Source organism: Erythrolamprus reginae, chromosome 2, assembly GCF_031021105.1.
Source record: "Erythrolamprus reginae isolate rEryReg1 chromosome 2, rEryReg1.hap1, whole genome shotgun sequence".
Lineage (NCBI taxonomy): Eukaryota > Metazoa > Chordata > Lepidosauria > Squamata > Dipsadidae > Erythrolamprus > Erythrolamprus reginae.
In genome coordinates, this window is record NC_091951.1 from 124899759 (window position 1) to 124923253 (window position 23495).

Sequence of the window (23495 nt, forward strand, 5' to 3'; positions counted from 1 at the left end):
TTTCTGTGATTATAGTGTGCAAAGCCAGACCTCTGTCAGGAAATAAACAATACCTTCCCAGTGAGAATATCCAGCATTTTAAGTGCCTGAGTTGGATCTTCCTTTGGGTAAGTAAAAGGCAAAAATAAAATAAAAACCCCTGAGCTTCAGAAGAGTTTTGTGGCCAAGAGGGGATGTTCTTTATCTTAATTGAAATTCTTCAGTTGTCTTATTCTAGGAATTCTGCCCTTGGCAGTCTTCATAAAGATGAATTTTCACTATCCACATACTTGTTACCACCACTACACAGTGAGCATAGCCAGCAGATATTTTACTCTATCCTTCAGATTTTGATGAAGATATATGTTTTTTTATTTGCCGACATATGGAGGTTTCTTATCTTATTTTCCTGGGAGTGTGGGGTTTTTTTTAAAGTAAAAGTTATTTTATTTTTTATTTTAACATATCTCATGTCGTGAATGGTTTGTTTTCTGGGTTTCATACAAATAATCATAACAATATTATTCTTAATTAAAATTCATTTTCATTTCTGACTTTAACACATATCTATTATCATCTTTCAATTCTAATCCTTCTCATAATTCTATCACACTTCCTATCACTTTAATATTAATTTTTTACGCTTCCCCCCCCTCAAATTTCTGTCTTTATTTTAGCCCTCTTTTCCCCACTTCTCTTACCATTCCAATAATCCTTTTTTTCATTATTCAGTTTTTCCATATATCAATCATAATATATTCTCTAGCTTTTCATTATTGCTCATAAATTTTATGAATGTAATATTCTCTTCAATTCTTCATTTATTGTACACTTACTATAAATGCAAACTCATTTTTCAACTTATACAATTCTAGTAATAATATAAACTCCTTTACTACATTCCTAAAAAATATTCAGATATAATTATTACACCACCTGCAAACAATCATTCAACTTATATAATTCTAATATTCTATTATTCGTACACATTATTGAAAAGCTTTCATAAGATATTTTGATTTGTACTTCTTCTCTTTTCATTCCCTTTTATCCCAAATCTTTCACCCTCATCCACATTTTTAATCTTACCTTTTTTTCCAGATTGTCTCTCATATAATTCTTTATCACTTATTTCATCTGCTTTTGAGTCTGTATTTTGACTATAATGTCTAACTTTCTTTCCCCTTGTCTCAATTGCTTGATTAGTTCATTCTAGATATTATTTTCTGGCACTTTTCTCTTAAAAAGGCCAATACTGCCCGGACTGTGTTTTTTTTAATTTGCAGTCCTAAACACCAGGAAGATGCTTTAGAATGGTGGAGTGCAGATCTATGCAAGTTTGGAGTTATTACTTTGGTTAATGTACTAGAGATAACCTACTAGTTTGTAGCTTCTAATGGAAAAGATAAGGAATGCATTAGTGGGAGATTACTAGCAGCCAGATATCACAATAATTCCAGCACTTGCCCTTGGGCAACTGTTATCAACATTTTCTCAAATGCTTCTTTCAGGGCAATGTCACTCAGAAGCTGGGAGAAACACATCTTGGGCCAACTAGAATGGTGACAGCATTTTTTTTTTCAGGAAAGAGAGGTACAGTACTAATAAGACACATTGCTACAGGAAATTAGGTCGTTATTTTCAAATGAGATGAAAATTGTTTTGCATCACTGACTAACATAGTATTCATACTTAAACAAAGGAAGCCAACAATCAAAATATTTTTATTTTAGGAACATAGGAATCTTCTCTACATTGAGTCAGACCATTGGTTTTTCTAAACTTGTATTTCAGGAGAAAGGTCAGAGACTCAAATCTGGCAATTTTTGGGTGCCCAAAATATACAATGCTCCTGAAAAAATGTAATAGCAAATAATGTGGCTAATACATAACAAAGTTACAGTTGCATAATTAAGAATTGTTTATAGGCATCTACATGTGTTTATATACTTATGTAGCTCTTTCTAGGTGCTACTTGTGAGAAGAGGACCTATAGAAAAGTAGTAAGGCTACAATCATACTTGGGCTGCAAAATTCTGAATGAACACTAGCTGGCAGCATAGAGATACAAAGAACTCTGCAACCCAGATCTGGAAGGCACACCCGCCTTTCTACATTTTCCTTTATTTATTTTTATTTGTCATACAAATATAGTATTGTATTGTAGTATGTTTAGCATAATATAAGCATAAAGTAGAGATAGAAAAGATAAAAACACGTTAGGACAGGGACGGTAGGCACGAAGGTGCACTTTTGCATGCCTCTTACAAACCTCTTAGAAAAGGGGAGAGGTCTATTGTAGATAATGTAAGGCTGAAGATTTTGGGATTGGAGGAAGAAACAACAGAGTCCGGTAGTGAATTCCAGGCGTTGACCACTCTATTGCTGAAATCGTATTTTCTGCAGTCTAGTTTGGAGTGATTTACATTTAGTTTGTATCTATTGGGCGCTCTTGTGTTGTTGTTGTTAAAGGTAAAGTAGTCGCCAACAGGGAGTACATTGTGATGTATGATTTTATGAACAGTTAAATCAGTTTACACAAGTAACCTATGAAAAAAATCTGGAATTTCACAACTTCTAGAGGCAAGTTGTCCCACTGACTGTCAGGAAATTTCTCCTTAGTTCTAAGTTGCTTCTCTCCTTGTTTAGTTTCTATCCAATGCTTCATGTCCTACCCTCAGGTGCTTTGGAGAATAGCCCGACTCCCTCTTCTTTGTGGAATTATAGTTCCAAATAATATTATAGTTCTTAAATTAAACTAATTAAATTAAATTATAGTTCTGTGCCGTTATGGGCCGCTGAGACTCCGCCCCCCCGCCCCCTCCCGTCTGTCAGAGATTCCCATTCTGCACATCCGACCCGAAATCTTCCAGCGGGCCCGCGTAAACTTGCAAGGAATCCACGGCGGGGCGGGGCCTTCCCAGCTTTCCCTGACAAGCCGTGGCGCCCTTTCCGCGAGGACGAGACTGAGCCAGAGCTCGCGGCCCGCCTTGCCCGCCCATTGGTCGCTCTCCTCGCCCACGTGCCGGGTTTAAACTGGCGCTCAGGCGGGAGAAGTGGCAGCTGCCAAAGGCCGAAGTCCTCCTCGGCGCCCCTCGCTTGCTGCTGCTTGCGGAGACTTCGGAGCCGCGCCTTTCCTCGCTTTCCGACCCCACGGGAAAAGAGACCTCCTAGCATGGGCAACGCGGAATCTGCCCCCCTGGCCACGGGGATCCGTATCAGTTTTAGCAGCGAGTCCAGCAGTTCCTGGGTTCCCCAGGTCGTTCCTCTGGGTAAGTGTACCTGCCATATGAAGTGACAGATACGTGTGTTCGGACGACCCCTTGGACGAAGTCGCCAACCGCGTTTGAACTGACCTTAATCGAAGTTGCTTGTTTCGGGTTTGGCTTATTCTGTGGGCTCAATTATAGCAATAGCAATGGCATTTGGATTTATATGCCGCTTCATAGTGCTTTTACAGCCCCCTCTAAGCGGTTGACAGAAATTGATTTAATTGGACCACCCCTGGAAGCGATTGGTTTCACCCAGGGGTAGGAAGAGTTGTCTCTTCTATGACTGATGGACTTCAACTCCCAGAATTCCTGAGCCAATCATGCTAGCTCAGGAATTCTGGGAGTTGAAGTCATAGAACAGCCAACTCTGCCTACCCCTGGTTTAACCCATTGTGCACCTGTGGCTGATCCTTGACAATTTTGCATTAAACCTACATAGAAATAATAGCCTGATGATCTCTATCTGGGTTGAGCAATAGTGCTTGTAACTGGTGATTTATGTGCTGAGTGGGAGTTTTAAGAATTCTCAAATTATGGAAGATGATATCACGTTACCCTTGGATGGGTTTGGGGAGCTGGCATAGAATTTGGGAAGTACAGTAGAAAGTTTCAGATGGGTTTGAGCTGCAGAAAGCAACATTTTGGAAACAAACCCAGCCCACACCATTGGGGCATTGCATATTCTAAGACATGGCCGCCTTTTACAGATAATCTGATAGTTAGGTACTTGCCTCAGTCATCTGGATGAAATACATAAGGGTGGAGTTTGTATCACGACATCATCACACATGCCATTTTTTTGATCCCTGCTTGATATGCAGTGGACACTTTTATTTATTGTACACATGCAGGCTGAAGGATAAAATAAGACAAAAGAGAATAGTCAACGGAGATTAAAAAAAGAATAGTAATGAAACGTGGCACAGAGATAAGGGGGGGAAAGCTATAGACTCAAACTCAGTTGCTATCCAGTAAAAACTTCAAGTGGTTTCAGTCTTCCGAAACACCTGCATTTTAAGATTCTGGAAAGCCAACAGTTAAGTTGCTCATCTATTTCCAGTGAGCAACTGATTCATAAAAATGTAGTACTGTTTGTGAGCTCTGAGATCCTGTACTATATTGTAGAGGGCAACCATAGTACCGTATACATTTATTTATTTATTTATTCATTCATTATTATTATTTGGATTTTTAGGCCACCCTTCTCCGTAGGCTCAGGACAGCTTACAACAAATAGAACATGTTAGAAACCCAAACTTAAAATCTAATCTAAAACCCCAATTGTTAAAACAGTTCCACATTCATTCATCACAACCATACATTCATACATTCGGCTGGAGAAAAATGCCACTGTTCAATGGCCCATGCATGCTGGCAAAGGTGAGTTTTTTAAACCTTACAAAAGGCCATTCCATATGAATGGAAAGTCCATGTTGGATAAACTGGATGGTTCTGCTTCGCTATGAAGAAGAAAGTCCTGCTAAGTATCCTGGTGCCAGGCATTTAAGGATTGGTAAGTACTTTGAATGGCATCCAGAAACCTTTTAGTAGCCAATGCAGTGTTGGTAAAACAGCTTATGGCAACTGCTTTTACTACCGTTATATATGGGTTGACTCAATTTATACTTGTTGCATTTTATGTCCCACATCGAATGCATTACTATAATTTAATTAGGTAGTGATAAGAGTACGAATTACTGCTACTTTAGATATATACATTCATACCAACAAATCTGTTAATCAGTGCAATTAATTTTAAATCTCAAGAGTTATAATATGTGCTGCATATTTTATGTAGTTATTTTAATATGTTTTGGAAAAATATCAACATTTTCTTTTTAAAAGACATGGTTCTAACCAGTCATTTGTTCCTAATGGAGCTTTGCAAATGTTTGTTTTTTATTTTAAAAAATTGCTTTAATATGCAGTCCAATATGTAGGAAGGTTAAGAAGGGACATGGTTCCATTCATACAGTAACCTTTTTTTGTATATTCCAAATATTTTGTTTGCAGTATTGTATTATAGCTTGGCCTCCTATCCTTTGGAATAAGGGTATTTAAAAGTAAAAATGATATTCTTCTTGCAATTTAAACTTACAGAGGTTTTAGCAATGTGAAATATAAAGGGATTTTAAAATTCTTTGAGAAAATAGATTACTTTGTGCTAATTTATTTAATCTGGTTCGGAGTTTATATTTACACTTATAGGGAATAATAATGTTTTATTCTTTTTTGTGTTTATGTTGTTTGTTTAAATAAAATATTAAAAAGCTCATTCAATATTGGACCCGCTTAATCATGGCATACTAGTTTATATGCAAGAAAAATACTTGAAGAAGGAAGAATTTGACTAAAGCTTGTCATAGTTACCATCTCTTGTAGGAAGAATCCAAATATATATATTGGAAAGCCTATGTTGCCAAAGGAAGTTTCTATATCATTCAATTTTAAATTTGGAAAGTCAAGATTTACAGGAATAATCCATAGTGTTGCATTAATGCATATAGATCAGAGTTTCTTCTAGCCTAGTAGTGCAGCATCCACAAAATCAGTATCTATGAATTTTTAATATTAGTCCACTTTTAGCACTATCACATCATTTATTTATTTATTCGATTTTTATGCCGCCCTTCTCCTTAGACTCAGGGCGGCTTACAACATGTTAGCAATAGCACTTTTTAAAAACAGCCGGCATATTGCCCCCACAATCCTGGTCTTCATTTTACCCACCTCGGAAGGATGGGAGGCTAAGTGAGCTGGTGATGAGATTTGAACCGCTGATCTGCAGATCTAGCAGTCAGCCTTAGTGGCCTGCAGTACTGTAATCTACCCACTGCGCCACCTTAGTTGTTAAATCATCAAATCTGGTGCCACATATAGGAGGAAATATCATTGCTCAGTAAGAAAGCACAATACAGCAAGATTTTTTAAATGTTAATTAGGACTTTTTGGTTATGTTTATTTTATTTTAATCACTTTAACATTTATCACTGTATAGGTGTTGTAAACTTGTATTTTACCATTTTAACAATTTTTAAACTAATCAGGAGGTAGTAAAAAGTAGATATGTGATTCAGCTTCTACCTGGCAAAGTCCAATTAAAACATCTTTTTTGGATATTTGGATATCTTGATGGCAACAGGGATTTCAGGTGGAATATAGGGAGGCATCGTTACAAAGTTGGGACCAGATTTTATGTTCCAGAAAGCTATATCATTTAAGCAACACCAGTATAACTTCCTTTATAATAAAACGTTTGACCCCATCATGTTTGCCAAATGAAGTTGAATGCAATGCATCTGGTAACCATAAAAGAAAAACAAACAAACAGGTATTGGGCAGCATAGAAGTCGAATAAATAAATAAATAAATAAATAAATTGAGAATGCACAATCTTTATTCATTTCACTTTTGATGTTAAAAATGTCTGGGTTTCCACAAAGTGTTCTCCATATGAACTCATATAATCTACTGTTAGCTGCTCTAGTTCAGCTCCTTTCTCTCTGCTTTCTGTGTTCCCAATGTCTCTGTTTTGTCCCAAAGTGAAGAGCCAACAGTGGCAACATTCCCGTCATTCTTGAAGAACAAAAAGCATTTGCTGTTGTCTTATTATGCTAATTAAACTCGTTTTTCTAGGCAGCAATGTTAAATTGTTACCACTAGGGGACAGCCTGTATTCATAGCTAAAGCAATCTTTATTAGCTGGTGACTATAGTACATCAGTTGATATTTATTAAGGCTATTAGTGAAATGGATTAGTTTTGAAAACTCCCCTGTTGGCAGAATGACGAGGATGCAACCTAGCCTGCGGGAGAATATTTTCTCCTGTGATAAGGCAGTGCAGATTTAAATACAGAGAAAAAATAATTCTACAACAATGGCGTATTCATATCCACCAATCCAATTCAATAGAAGAAAGCATCAATGAACAGTTGAATAATTATTAAATTGATAGCCTGTCTTTTGTTCAAGAGCTCAAAGCAGGTAACACTCTCTTCTGTTTTTCTCGCAAGCACCATGCAATTGGGTGTATTTTCGACTGCAAAAGAAAGACTGGCCCAATATCAGAGTTGTAAGAGTTTTATGTGCTTGGATAAGCGACTGTTTTAAGCTTTCTAGATACCTCCATTTGGGAGTCCACATATTTTAAAGTTGCCAGGTTTGGAAAACACTGACTTAAAATGAACCAGTTGTCCAAGTTTATGTAGATGAACTAACGTGGTCTAAAGAAGCAACCTGAAATTCTAAATTGGAGAAATACAGGGTGAACTGTGTTACCGACTGAAAGTGTATCTTCGTGGCATTTACCTGGGAATGTAAATGCGTCAAAACAGTGTTCTTAATCTATAAGATGAGTTCCTTTCCCACTCCTGCAGCCAGAAAGCCATATTAGCAGGCTCCAGTTATTGGGATATTTTAAAATGAACTACACTTTTTCAGGTGAAATTTTCAAAGCTCTGGAGTGAGATTATGGGTACTCAACTAAGATATTGTGCATTCTTCCCTAAAAGCAAAATATACTGTTTCTAGGATGCTTGTGCTTATTTTATGTGCATAAACAGCAGGCTGGCTGCTGTTTGACTTGGCATGTTTTAGAGTGGGAGTGAATCATTCCCGCCAACACGTTGGCTGTTCTTTACTTGGTACAGAAATTCAGGAAGAGAAATGGGTGTTTGTGTCTACCGTCTATGGTGCTGTCTTACTTTGATGGAAGTCAGAGTGTTCTCTTAAGATTCCTGAGGGAAATGTGTAGGAGGGCAGGAACCTTTGGGAGCCTTCGTAATACTTAAAATTATTTCAGAATTTCAAATTTGGCTAGAGAGAAGAGGCTCTCTCAGTCAAACCAAACGAAAGCTCAAAGGTTGTATCTCTCATACAATAAAAATCATCTTTATAAAGGAATTTTTTACTACACTTGATGAGTCACAAGTCATTCTGAGTATGAATGACCCATCTGCCTCTGAATCCTATTTTCATTAAGTGCAGAAAACTTAATAATAGATTTTCTATGCAGGTGGTCCTCGAGTTATAACCGTAATGGAATCTGCCCATCACTGTCATAACTTTTGAGGGTTGTAAAACAGATCGGTCATGTGATTGATTTGATTTTACAGCTTTTTTTGTAGCAGTGGCTAAGAGACCACTGCAGTTATTAAATTAACCAGTAATTCACTATAGTAAGCTTTTGTGAAAAACCAGGAGTAAATGTTGGGTTTTGGTAAAATTGTCTTCAAACCTGGTCAGGTGATCACAGGATGCTGCAAACAGCTGTAAATATACAGTGATCCCTCGATTTTCGCGGGGGTTGCGTTCCCAGACTGCCCGCGAAAGTCGAATTTCCGCGAAGTAGAGATGCGGAAGTAAAAAACACCATTTTTGGCTATGGACAGCCAAAAACTATCCCTGCGCACCCTTTTCCAAGGCCGCGCAAGGAGCTGGGCTTGAAGTTGGGGGTAGGGAGCGAAGAAAGTGCGGAGGCCGGCAAAGATTGTTTTGAATGTCGGCCGCCCCCCAGCGCCTCCGGCCTCCTTGCCGCTACCCCCCGCCCACCCGATCCGCCCCTCTCACCGGCTTTCTTGGGGCATGGGTCCTCCTGCAGCAGCGCTGGCGGCTACGGCTTCTCGTCCTCCTCATTCGGCCGCTAGCTGCTCTGAGCGCTTTGAAAATGCACGCCCCGCCCCTCTCGCAGTCCCTTAGCTGAGAACGCTTTCATCCCAGCTGTCAGCAAGGGGGCTGCAGGAGAGGCGGGGCAGGCATTCTCACAGAGAGAGAGCAACAGACAGAGCGAGATAGAAAGGAGAGAGAGTGAGAAAGAGAGAGAGAGAGAGCAAGAGGGAGGAGAGTGGAAGGTAGAGAGAGAGAGAAATGATAGAAAAAAGGGGAGAAAAAAAGAGATAAGAAAATGATTGAAGCAGAGAATGACAGGAAAGAGAGAGAAAGAGAGAGAGAAGTGACTCTTGGTGATGACGTATGACGTCATCGGGTGAGAAAAACCGTGGTATAGAAAAAAACCCGCAGAGTATTTTTTAATTAATATTTTTTGAAAAAACGTATAGCCGTTTCATGAAGTTTGAACCCACGAAAATCGAGGGATCACTGTAACCCCATTGCCAAGACCTGAAGTATGGTCCCATTGAGTGTGGGGGACCTCGTCTATCAGAGCTTTAAATCCTGGTCATGAGTACCCCCTCTCTCCACCCAGGTAAATCTGTTGGAACTTCAAATGGTCCCTAAGTGACTGATTATAAGTTAAGGGCTACTGGAATAACAATAATGTTGATATTCTGGGGACAGTGTTGCTCAGTGCTGATAGAAGTGCAAGGTTGAGGAAGTCTTTTGCATTGGGATCACTTTCTGCAATTATTTTGAAGATAATTGCAACAACATGTTGTTTTACAATCCACTGATTCCCTGAAATAATCACATGCATTGATTAGATTAACATATTATGTTTAGTCATGATTTGTTTTAACTAAGATTCATTGAAAAAAAACAGCTGGGCTCACCAAAAAATAAAATTGTAAACTATTGTTTTTAAATTTGTCATTTTATTTATTTATTTATTTATTGGTTTTGTATGCCGCCCCTCTCCGTAGACTTGGAGAGGGTCATGGTTGCATTCAACAACATATTATTATTTATTTTATTTATTTATTAATTAGATTTGTATGCCGCCTCTCTCCGAAGACTCGGAGTGGCTCACAACAGGACACAATACAAATCCAATGATTAAAACAAATTTAAAACCCTTAATATAAAAAACAATCGTACATCCCATACATAAAACTGGAACGGCCCAGGGGAATCAATTTCCCCATGCCTGACAACAGAAGTGGGTTTTGAGGAGTTTGAGAAAGGCAAGGAGGGTGGGGGCAGTCCTAATCTCTGGGGAGAGTTCATTCCAGAGGGTCGAGGCCACCACAGAGAAGGCTCTTCCCCTGGGTCCCACCAGATGACATTGTTTTGTCGATGGGACCCGGAGAAGGCCAACTCTGTGGGACCTAATCGGTCGCTGGGATTCGTGCGGCAGAAGGTGGTCTCGGAGATATTCTGGTCCGATGCTATTATGGCTAAAGACAATGAGTAAATGCATGACCATTGAAACACATGGCCGCATTTCTGTTATTTTTTATAAACGCATCCTCTTAGGTTTTTTGGAGACTGTTCTTGTATATTTCAAACAATCAAGTCCCTAGAGAAAAGGTCTCTACCCTAATAGAATGTCCCAAAGGTGCTTTTTCCAGAGGCAACTGGAATTTCTGAGTTTTTTTAAAAAAAAAGACATTTCACTTCTCATCCAAGAAGCTTCTTCAGCTCTGACTGGTCCTCACCATCCAGTCAGAGCTGAAGAAGCTTCTTGGATGAGAAGTGAAACATCTTCAAATAAAAACCAAACAGTCTAGTTGCCTCTGGAAAAAGCACCTTTGGGACAACCATGACCTGGAAGACTGAGAATCTCCATAGATATTTACCCTAGTAGCAGTTCCTAGTTCAGAGGGACAGTGTACATTGCAAGGGCAAATTAGATGTGACCTGGAAGATATTAGATGAATTATCTTTTAAACCAGAGCGGCAGGTCTAATTTTGATTAGAACAATGGCCTAGGACAGTGATGGCGAACCTATGGCACGGGTGCCACAGGTGGCACGTGGAGCCATATCTGCTGGCCCGCGAGCCGTTGCCCTGGCTCAGCTCCAACGTGCATATGTATGTCGGCCAGCTGATTTTTGGCTTGCATGGAGGCTTTGGGAGGGTGTTTTTGGCTTCCAAAGAGCCTCCACGAGGATGGGGGAAGGTGTTTTTACCCTCTCCTGGCTCCGGGGAAGCCTTTGGAGCTTGGGGTGTGTGCGTGAAACACAAGCTTACTGGGCCCATCAGAAGTTGGGAAACAGGCTGTTTCCGGCTTCCAGAAGGCCACTGTTTTCGCCCTCCCCAGGCATTGAATTATGGGTATGAGCACTCGTGCATGTGCAATAGTTTGCATACACACTCTTTCGGCACCCGAGGGTAAAAAGGTTTGCCATCAGTGACCTAGGAGGATAAATGTTTAATTCTATCCCTGTGATATAAAAGGTCGCCTTTCCCTTCCCAATGTAAATATAATCACAACAGAGGGAAAAGGTTTGATCATTTTCTCTCAGCACTGCATTATGGCCAGGATAAAATTAGCACTGCGCACAGCAGTAAAGCCCATTAAAAGATCTCATCTCCTCTCCGTTTTGACCTCAGGTTCAAGACGTCAGTGGGGTACAAATGAAGGCGGGCCATTTCCTTCGAATCTTCCAACACTTGTCAAAAGAGATCATTGACTAAAATGAACTTTTATTTGATTAAGCACAATTGTTCCCAAAGCTATTTTGGCCTCTTATTTTATAAACTCACTTGAGGCTAAGAAGGACTGTCCCTGAATATGAATACTACTTGCATTTGAAACAAGAGCAGTGGCATAGCTAGAGAGTAGACAATGCAATCTTCACGCAAGGACAACTCTGAATGATTTCGTTAGCTGAGGATATGTAGGTTATACATTTTTGCCACATCAGGTGCAGTATATACAGGAAAGCCTTGATTTAATGGGTCGGTCGGGGGAAAAGGTATCCATTAATACTGTGTGTCCATTAAATCTGAAAGGAAACTTTTGTGCATCAATAAAAAGCCCATCTGCACTTTGCACATCTATTAAAGCATGCATTAATCATCCTGGTTCTTTCAAGCTGGCAGGGCTCAGTGTTGTAGCTGCCACCTTGTCCTATTAATATCCCCACTCCTATCACTAGTGCTGTGGGAATAGCTCTTTCCTTGTAGTCACCCACAGTTGAGCTCTCTTACCATTTTTTGGGAGTCACCTCTCAGCATTTTTGAGCTAGAATCCTGATCATGGCATGGGGCGAAGCCTGCCTGTATTAATCCCCAGTGTTCCCACATTTGCTTCTCATGGTGAAGTTGCTCCGCTCTAATCTTCCCAGTGGCTTTGCCAGAAACATCAGTAGCAGCTCAGATTAATAGGCTGTGACCACTCTTTGAATGGGGTGCCTTCAGGGAAGCCCATTGAAATGAGTGTTACTATATCGCTATCAGCAGACCTCTGTTTCTGCTACCATACAAGGCCTGTCAAAACAATTAAGCATTAATTAATTAATTAGAGTTGGAAGGGACCTTACAGGTCATCAAATCCACCCCCCTACTCAAGCAGGAAACCCTACACCGCCCCAACCAGATGACAGTCCAATTTCCTTTTGAATGTGTCAAGTGATGGGGTGTTCACAACCTCAGCTGGTAGGCCGTTCCACTGGTCGATCGCTCTCACCGTCAGAAAGTTCTTCCTTATTTCAAGGTTGAATCTCTCCTTCGTCAGTTTTCACCCGTTGCTCCTGATCTGGCCCTCTGGTGCCCTGGAAAATAGTGTGACCCCCTCGTCTCTGTGGCAACCCCTCAAATATCTGTATACTGCTATCACGTCCTCTCTGGCCCTCCTTTTTGCTAAACTATCCATGCCCAGTTCCAGCAATCTCTCTTCGTATATCTTGGTTTCCAGTCCCTTTATCATTTTAGTTGTTCTTTTCTGTACTTTTTCTAGAGTTTCAATGTCCTTTTTTATAGTGGGGTGACCAAAATTGAATGCAGTAGCATATTAGAAAATGTTTTAGGGGAGCTTTTTTCATAAGAACCAGTATTCAATGGTGCGTGGGACTTTTAATTCTGATGTATCTAGAAGACAATGCCTGGGTGAGGTGATACTCAAGGAGTACATACTCAATGACATACAACATTATAGATGGCCCCCATCCTCATCTGCAAGCATCTATTTTGAGTTTCGCAGATGGACATTTCTTCAAATAAAAAAAAAAGAGAATATATATAGTTCAGAAAAATATACAGACTTGTTGTGCACTCGCCCATATTTTATTATGTGTTTTTATTTTTTTTTCAATTGATGTATTGTTTCCTTTTTTTCTTTTCTTTTTAGTATTGTCCTTTGTATTGTTCCTTTCTGTATTTTTGTATTTATAATTGTAAATAAAATGTTTGGAAAAGGTTCCAAATTTCTTTTATCTCCCTCTCCTGATTTTACAGGAGTTTTATGGTTTCTTAAATGTAAACCTTTTTTTGGTGGTGGCGGTGGTGAAATAGGAGAGTTTTGTTTTAAATTAAAAATTGTGTATCAATGACCCATTGATAGTGTATTTTTACTGTATATTCCTGGGGCTGTTTGGAATACCTCTGTCTAGTACATGCAGTTACAGGAAACTGTGGGAGGAAGGTATCTGTAAGGAAAGTTCTGGCTTAAAGTGACAGAACAGATACTAACTATGTTGAGCCTATGTAGGATTTCCTGTGGTTCCTAACTAATCACTTCTATGGATAGCAACAAGAGATAGACATTTAACAGATTTCTACTTTAAGAATATTTAAGCATACTAATCAAAATCTCTAAGACAGTTTTAGTCACAACTTTTTGAAGAGAAGATTTAGTCCTTCTGTTCTCACCAATGACTTTTTGAAAACGTTTCCCATAGCAATGGGACTTTTAAAACACTTTCTTTGATTCCATATTAAGGCTTCTTTGTCTAGAACAGTGTTTCTCAATTATTTTCTGTTATGCGCCCCCCCCCAGGAAGAAGTAAACATTTCGTGCGCCCCCAACTCTCCGCTGGGGCAATTGTTTGCAGTATTCAGCACATTTTTGCTGAAAAAAACTTAAGCGGCTTATCAGCGTGATTGGGATGTATTGTTTTTAAGTGACTCCTTAATTTATTTGGCTTCATGCTATCCGCTGCCAACATTTTTAGACACATACCGGTCTTTCCTTGTCTCCCACGGTAGTCACAGTGAAGCCAAGCACTATATACGCTTCGTCATATTTCCTTATATTAGCTTTTGGGAGACTTACGTTTGTCTCATTATTTCCGTCTCTCTCCTCCTTTCTTTTCATCCCTGTTAAATATTTTTCCATGGTGTCTCTTAAGGGTTTGTTATATGCACTTCATATCTCCTACTCTGTGCTTTGTGCTATTGTTTGGTGCAAAAAACCCTTACTCCCCACGGCAAAAATAGCACAGTTCCCGGGGCCACACGCCCCCTGGCATCGCTCTGCACCTCCCCAGGGGGGCCCACACCACTATTTGAGAAACATGGTCTAGATAAAGTTAAAAGTTTCTGCCTTTAAGTGACAAGACTCTACTCAATCTAAATACAGTACAACGAAAACTCTAGTCTCTGTTTGATACTTTGTAACCTTCAATTGAAAAATTGGAAAGTATTGTATAGGGCAGGGTTGTCAAACTGAAGATTTGGCCCACAGGGTGTTTAGATCTGGCCCACAGGGCTGTCCTGAAAACAGAGAAGGACTGGCCCGTAGTGATTCGGCCAGCAAAAACGGAGCTTAGGAGGGCTGCGTGTGGCCCTCCCAAGCTCCATTTTCGCTGGCAGAGGGTTGCAGGAGCCTGTTTTTACTGGCAGAGCACTCGTGCCACCACAGGTGCCCCCAAAGTGAGTGATGCTGAACTGGCCACGCCCATCCCAGCCCCCCAAGGTCAAACACAACCCTGATGCGGCCCTCAGTGAAATCGACTTTGACAAGCCTGGTATAGGGCAAGAAATATGAGAAGGAAGGAAGGGGGGAAAGATAGAGAGAGAGAGAGAGAAAAAGAAAGAAAGAAAGAAAGAAAGAAAGAAAGAAAGAAAGAAAGAAAAAGTTTCAAATGCTTCCTGTCAGCTTTCCTACCAGGAAACTCAACAGGGAAGCTGACAGGAAGTTGGAAGTCATGCCCTCTCCCACTTTTTTCCCCACCTGCCTATGGTCATTCTGTTTCTCTGTTTAGGTGAGGAAACATTTCTGAAACGATGACACAATACAGGCTATCTAATTTTTCACTAAAGTCTTTCTTTTGCCTCCTAGCGCTAGGCAAACAGATGGTATCACTACATTCCTTTGATTTGTATTTTCTATTCTGTGCTTTCTTACTGTCTTGTAATCCTTCCTCTCCACAGGGTGTCCAGCAAACCTGGAAAACAGGAAAATCAGGGAATTATCAGGGAAATCAGCGGTTTGGGAATATCAGGGAATTATCAGAGAATTCGTAAAAAAACCCGGAATAAATCAGGAAAAAAAACCTATTAAAATATTTTAAAATCAGGGAAAAATCATGTTAAAAAACTGGATTGTGTTGCCTGGCAGAATCAAGCAAAAATGAGCATAACTGTGGCAGCAACTTGCTTCCTCCGCTACCAATATTTCTCCACGGCTTAACCGTTTGGTATGACATCATCTACAAACATGCCTTAACTATATTACAAGTTACAGGGAAATGTCAGGGAAATATCAGGGAATTTCAAAATGCTTTCCCCCTGGTCACCCTGAATGAATGTAAAAATGAAAACATCTGTTCTCTTTTAGCTAATTTTCTTAGCATTGGGATGAGTATTCCGAAGGGTAGGGGAATGGGTAGAAAAACCTGTAAGATTTGTTCTTTTACTCGACTTCTTCATGAACCAATTTTCGGAAACCTTTCCTGTCATTCAGGCTTATCTGGCTATTTGGGATTGTATCCTTCTGATTCTGTATCGGAAAACGGAAGTACAATTATAAGCACAGTTGCAGTTGCATGATAGAAACATAGAAGACTGACAGCAGAAAAAGACCTCATGATCCATCTAGTCTGCCCTTATACTATTTCCTGTATTTTATCTTACAATGGATATATGTTTTGATTTACCAACCATGTCTGCTGGAAGTTTGTTCCAAGGATCTACTACTCTTTCAGTGAAATAATATTTTCTCACGTTGCTTTTGATCTTTCCCCCAACTAACTTCAGATTGTGTCCCCTTGTTCTTGTGTTCACTTTCCTATTAAAAACACTTCCCTCCTGAACCTTATTTAACCCTTTAACATATTTAAATGTTTCGATCATGTCCCCCCTTTTCCTTCTGTCCTCCAGACTATACAGATTGAGTTCATTAAGTCTTTCCTGATACGTTTTATGCTTAAGACCTTCCACCATTCTTGTAGCCCATCTTTGGACCCGTTCAATTTTGTCAATATCTTTTTGTAGGTGAGGTCTCCAGAACTGAACACAGTATCCCAAATGTGGTCTCACCAGCGCTCTATATAGCGGGATCATAATCTCCCTCTTCCTGCTTGTTATACCTCTAGCTATGCAGCCAAGCATCCTACTTGCTTTCCCTACTGCCTGACTGCACTGTTCACCCATTTTGAGACTGTCAGAAATCACTACGCCTAAATCCTTTTCTTCTGAAGTTTTTGCTAAACTCCCCTGTCCCAATGTTTCTCTCTTACTAGTATAATGTATATAAACATTGTTATATCTTTGTATACGCCAATACGTACTTGACAAAACAAATAAATAAATATGAGTTGACACCCCATCTGCCCTAGGTAGTTTGGCCTGTAAGCCCGACAGTTGGTTCTATATAAAGTACAGTGGTACCTCTACCTAAGATTTTCCACATAGTGCCTGCGTTTTGATGCCCATTGTGGTTGCAAAACAAAAACTAGATAATTCTCAATGTATCTGTTCAGTGATTGTTAAAAATACAATGGTGCTGCAAAAGTAGACCCATGCCCCAGGTTACAGCTGTTTCAGTGATCAAAATTCAGGTGCTTGCCTGCACTAACAACTGCAGAGATGCTCTCCACCCACTTATCTTCCTCCATCTTTACCCTCTTGCTCACCCTGCACCTTACCTTGCATAGTGGCAAGCAGCCCCATAATCACATGGTTCTAGAGTTGATCGCCATGCTACAGGAAGCTTCTGCTGTCTCCAGCCTTAGCCATCAAGAACTGCCAAGCATTCATTTGCACAGTTGCTTTCTTCCACAAGTGATTTATTAGCTCAATCCCTTAATGTCAAAGTTGTAAAAAAGGGATCAATAGAAAAGTGAGATGTGAGATAGAGAATGGCAGTTAACCGACTGCATTAGCCTTCTGGAGACAATGTGTGAGGAGTGAGAAGATTGCCTCTTGAATAGTTGCAGCTGCAAAATGGGCATCCTGAGAGCTGTTGACTTATCATTGTGGGTGATTGCTTCCTGCTGAATAAACAGAGACTGTAAGAAGAATACAAGCCCGACAAGACGGAGTGGCTGTGGGTACTGCCTCCCATGGACACGTCCATCTGTCTGTCCATTACCCTGGGGGGACTTTTGACCCCCTTAGAGAGGATTCGCAACATGGGCGTCCTCCTCGATGCACAGCTGACTTTAGAACACCATCTTTTGGCTCTGGCAAGGGGGGTGTCTGCCCAGATCCGCTTGGTGCACCAGTTGCGGCCCTATTTGGACAGGGAGTCTTTGCTCATGGTCACTCATGCCCTTACCACCTCGAGGTTTGACAACTGCAATGCTCTCTAATGGGGCTACCTCTGAAGAGCATTCGGAAACTGCAAATTGTGCAGAACGCAGCTGCTTGCCCAGACATGTACATATTTCTCCAATGCTCCATGGACTTCATTGACTGCCAATTGGTTTTTGGACACAATTCAAAGTGGTGGTTATGACCTATAAAGCCCTACATGGCATCGAGCCAGAATACCTACGGGACCGCCTTCTGCTGCATGAATCCCAGCGACCGGTTAGGTCCCACAGAGTTGGCCTTCTCCAGCTCCTGTCAACTAGACAATGTCGGTTGGCGGGGCCTAGGGGAAGAGCATTCTCTGTGGGGACCCTGGCCCTCTGGGATCAACTCCCCCCGGAGATTCGTACTGCCCCCACCCTCCTTGCCTTCCGCAAGAGTCTTAAGACTCATTTATGCCACCAGGCTTGGGGCCATTAGAGTCTTGCCCTCTGGCCGATGAATGGACTGAGAGAAACCTGATTGAATGGGAATAATTGGTTTTTTATGGTTTTTAGTTTTTATATTTTATATTTAATTAATTGGGCCCAAAATGTTATATATTGTTTTATTATATGTCATGAGCCGCCCTGAGTCCTTGGAGAGGGGCGGCATAAAAGTTAAACAAACAAACAAACAAACAAATAGGAGCCCAGTTTCAGGAAACAAGTTGATTGAGCTAGTGAACAGGTTTGCCTGGAGAGGGGTGGGGAGAGCTCTGACCAAATTTTGCTTTAAGTCAAAAGTCAAGTATTTGATCGATTTTATAGCATGAGAAAGAGTAAATAAATACTTTTCTTTGGTGCTTGGATAAGAAATAAAAATTAAGATAGACAGGAGTCTGCAACGGTAGCATGCAAAGCTTGTGGCATATCTGGAAACAGCAGCCTGAGAAATATTTGCAATGAAGCTCATAGCAGTGCTTGAAGGAAAAGACAAAAGATTGAAGTAATGAGTGGGCCACATGTCAACTGATAAGAATGGACGAAGGTTTGCCAGTTCAAATAAAAGAGAATGAATAACACAAATGGGCAGTGAAAGCAAATCTCATACATTGGACAAATGGGACAGCAAGGACAGTGAACGAGAGTAATAGAAAATATTTTGAATTTAGAAGGTATTTTATGGTGCAGGAATTTAGAGTTTTGATGTCCACATAAAAGAAATAGGCCCTGAGGATTCAGGGAAAGGAAATGGAAGAACAGAAGTGAGTATGATGGACTTTCAAAGGGAAGAGAGGATACAATTGTGCCCTGTAAGAAGACTAAGAGGAGAATCATAATAATTTGGTGACTCACTGTTCTGAGAAAATAAATATATTTTGATTAAGCCCTTTGGTTTGTGACATGTGCTGTCCACCAGAATCAAAGATCAAAAATATGACAAAACAATTTTAAGATTTATCAACAGCATTGACATTTGTGCATTTTTGCTAATATACACTCTGTAAGGACAAATTCTATTACGAAGAACAGCTACAATTATATCCTCAGTGAGGTCAATGTTTTTGAAAGAAAATTCAAGATTCTAGAGCAGGGGTTTCAAACTTCCCCTTCGCTAAACTGGGCATGGCCGTGGCCAGTGTATGATACATCTGGCCTGCGGGCCGCATGCTTGACAGCCTTGTTCTAGAGCTTTGATGGTGTTTTTGTTCGTCATTCTGGTCTGTGAAAGAGGTCTAAAAAGGATCTAAAAAGAGTACAAGAAGTCAATAAGAAGCTATGCACATATAGTGTTGACTGTAGAGATTTGGTTTCTGACCCCATGTTGATCTAGAACAGTGATTTTCAACCTTTTTCAGCCGCGGCACATTTTTTACATTTACAAAATCCTGGGGCACACCACCAACCAAAATGACACAAAATGACACCCTAAGACACTTTCCTCTCTTTTTCCATCCATGTCTCCTCCCCACCCTTGTGTGTGAGTGTATACACACTCTTGAACCATTTCCAAAAACAGGTGAGGGCTGGGTTTTTTCTCTCTCTTATTCTTTGGGTGCTTTTTATCATATGCTTTAAATCAAGAGTCACTTCTCTCTCTCTTTTGTTTCTCTCTCTTTCCTCTCATTCTGTCTCAATCATTTTCTCATTTCTCTTTTTCCCCTCCTCTTTTTGCTCATTTCTCTCTCTCTCTCTTGCTTTCTTTCTCTTTCTCTCTTTCTTTCTCTCTCTCTTGCTTTCTTTCTCTCTGACACTTGCTTTCTCTCTCTCTCTCTTTCTTTCTTTCTCTCTCTCTTTCTCTCTCTCACTCTCTCTCTCAGCAAAAAGTTGCGAGACTGGAACCTGAGCTTCCTTTTTCGCGGCACACCTGACCATGTCTCGCGGCACACTAGTGTGCCACGGCACACTGGTTGAAAAACACTGATCTAGAAGACGGACTGCTTTCACATGTTAGGTTGTAATTCACAAGAATGTAAAAGTGTATTTAGACAAATCATGGCAAGATTCATCAGGATGGCTGTAAAGTACATAATGAGTATGCAAATGTTCATATTCTTGAATAAAGAGTCTCATATATAAAGACTTATGCACTGAAAAAAAGTTGCTAAAATCAGGCTTTGCAACCACCCAAGCAAAAATTAGAACATTGCCATAAAAATATTAAAATATCACCCTGTGTAGTAGCCCTCACACAGACAAGGAGAATTGGCACTACTGTATCGTATGGAAAGGCAAAGGCAAGTCTGATTTAAACCTTGTAATGGAGATGAGAATTTAACAATTGGAGGGCACTATTTGTTGAAAGGAACAAGGTAGCAGAATGGGAGGAGGAGCTGCAGTGTACATTAAAAAGATCAATTCCTGCTTTGGAATTCAGAAGAATGAACTTGGCAATATTGTAGAAAGCCTGAATTGAAATAAATGGAGAGGGGGAAAAATAAAACCCCCACTGATCATGTTTATTATTGCCTGTCAAACCAAGGAGAAGTTGTGTTTGGTTCCAAAATATCAAGCTTTTCAACTAGAACTTGGCAATAAATCACTAACATGGATTAGTTTGACTTTTCAGGTGAAACTTGGAACTCTCAATCCAGCCTGGCGGATTAGAAATTTTTATTGCAGAAAAAAATGAAGCCATACAAAAGAGCTAATTGTCCACTATCATTTATACCCCCGTAAATGACTTTAATACCCTTGAAGTTTCAACTCATTGCTTCTTACTCCAGGCCTGGTGAATTAATGGATGTTTGGCATGACATTGACCTCAAAGCCAAACAGCTGTATGTTTATATAACGACATTGATGTGCAGTATATTTATGTATTTCTGGCATAAAATTGTAATGAAAAGAAGCTTAATTAACTTGAGGTCTGCTAGTAATATTTCTAACTTGTTGACACATTTTTTCCTTCTTAGGGAAGCCACAAGAGGATCAGCTATTCTTAACTTGGTACTAATCATTATGGAAGACTTAGTTCAGGAAGTGAAAACACTGCGGCAAAGCTCACAATGAGCTGAGCTTAATGAAAGAAAGATACTACAAATAATAAAAACGCTCCCAGAGATACAAAATAAAAGGACATTTAAAAAAAATAGTATTGTTAACTATTGTGATGACAGAAACAAAAGTAACAAAGAAAAAACAGAATTACAGTACTGTATTTTTGGACTATAAGATGCACCAGTGATTTCAAAGACATAAGTTAGAAAAAAAGGTTTTTGTCCTCTGGCCCCCAGTCTGCAAGCCTCCCAAACCCCCTGCACCACCACCCCTTTTTTTTTTTTTTTTGCAAAAACGGGCCTGGTTTTCACCTGTTTTTGTGAAAAATGAGGCACACAGAGGGTTTGGGAAGCCTGCAGACTGCTCCTGGGGACTGGGGAAGGCAAAAACAACCCCATTTTTGCAGAAAAATGGCCCGTTTTTCACCCATTTTTTGTAAAAATGGGATGTTCAGAGGGTTTGGAAGACCAGACTGCTCCTAGGGGCTGGAATGTTTTTGCCTTCTCCCAGCCCCCAGAAGCACTCTGCAGGCCTCCAAAACCCTCTGTGTGCGCCATTTTTGTGAAAAATGGGCCCAAATGGGACATAGGGGTGGGGCTTCAGCCAAAAATGGGCTGTATTCAGTGTATAAGATGTACCGACATTTCCACCCTCTTTACAGGGGGGGGGGGGGGAGGTGATGTTTTATACTGTACCTGGTTCCTATTTTGGTTCAGTCTTCTTCAATAACAACAAAATGTATTCCTCGAGGAAACTGAAGAACAGGTTGATGGAACAGTATTGAAACCTTTAGGATCTTAGGGATCGGCACCTGTGGAGGAGAACAGCCCTCCAAAGCACACCAATCACAGAACAAATTCCACGTCATGGAATAGATGCAATCAGTGGAAGGCCTCCTGGATGCCTGAATGGTGATCCACTCGCTTTAGAGACTTCCCCCTTGTAGGTTCACGTAAGCCTTTATTGCCACATTGTCTGTAAGAACAAGAATGTGTTTTCCGGAGACCAGGCGCTGGAACTGCTTGAGGGCAAGAAATATTGCCTGAGTTCTAGCCAGTTGATGGAACATTTGGCCTCCGCTAGCAGCCATTGACCCTGGGCTATGAGACCCCAGTCGGGCAGGTTGATGCCCATGGCTATCACCGTCCTGGATGGCTCTCAGAAAAAACACCCCCGGGAGATCGCCGGGGACAGTTACCAGAGAAGGGATTGCAGAACCTGCTCAGGGACTCACACTTTGGATGTTGACGACCCCCTGCCGGCTCTCTGAAAGGATAAAAGGAACCATTGAAGCTTGCTAGAGTGTAAGCGTGCCCAAGGTGTTAAACCAATGCAAGAAATCATTTTTCCCAGGAGAGTGGACAAAAGATCCAGAGAGAACCTCAGCTCACGTGGAACTTGAGCTGCTATCTCTTTAATACATTAATCATTTATCTCAGAACCAGTTTGGTGTAGTGGTTAAGGTACCAGGGTAGAAATTGAGAGATTGTGAGTCAAAGCCTTGGGACAATAGCTCTCAGTTCTAGGAAGGAGGCAGTGGCAAACATTTCTGATAATCTTGCCAAGAAAACTTCAGGGACTTCTCCAAGTAATCGCCAAGTGTCACAAAGTTACTATTTAGACTTATGTTCAGTCTATTAAAGATGACGGTACCATGTTTTTTCAGTGAAAAATTATTCCTGTCTTTGTAGCAGTTAAAAGCAAAGCTGCTGTCTTATGCAACAGCATTCTTCCAAGACGTTAAAAGTACAATGTTGAGGTCATGTAAAATAAAATAACTCATGATTGCTTGTAAAAAATCTGTTTCCAAAGAGGCACAATCAAGGGACTTGATCAAAATATACGAGAAAGATTTCTGTACAAAGGCAGTTGGCAAGGTTGGTCTGGGTTTTTTTTTTAAAGGACAAACCTTTTGACTGTAATAAATGCACAAGCCAGCTTTCTCCAATCTAACGCCATTTAGATGTCAGAGAGTATATTCCATGCTGAGCAGGGGTGGGTTCTACTTGCCTTCCATGCCAGTTCGCATTGCGACATTTCCCAAATAGAACTGTGAGCTGGCTAAGAATTCAGAGTGTAGCAGGGGAGGCATTGAGGGAGTATTCTTCTGGACCACGTACGGTATTTGGAGCAAAGATGTTCTCAGTGCTAAAATAACGTACATGAATGCGCTTGAAAATGGCTGCAGCTGGCTGGAGCAATGGTCTCATAGGACTGAGGAGGGTGGAAGTACAGAATTACAGGAATTGCCAATGACTATGTCTCTTACTTTCCATTGGGTATTAGAACGAATTCTTTATACTGTATATATATGTATATTTAAAAATTCTCATTATGCCTTACAAGGTAGTTATTTCATTTTACTGGCTTTTTCAAAGATGAACGAGTAAACATTATCCATATCGCCTGACAGTTTTGATACAGATAAGGTTCCAGGAGCACAATAACC

At 40.5% G+C, this 23495-nt stretch overlaps 1 protein-coding gene across 1 annotated transcript in view; it reads left to right on the forward strand.

The window, feature by feature from the left end:
* The first annotated feature begins 3066 nt into the window (after window positions 1-3066).
* Window positions 3067-23495, forward strand: part of NEURL1B (neuralized E3 ubiquitin protein ligase 1B) — a 232599-nt gene continuing 212170 nt past the window's right edge. Inside the window, exon 1 of the mRNA XM_070739405.1 lies at window positions 3067-3251. Coding sequence (XP_070595506.1) covers window positions 3155-3251 — 97 coding nt within the window. The 5' untranslated portion in view covers window positions 3067-3154. The remainder of the gene's footprint in view (window positions 3252-23495) is intronic.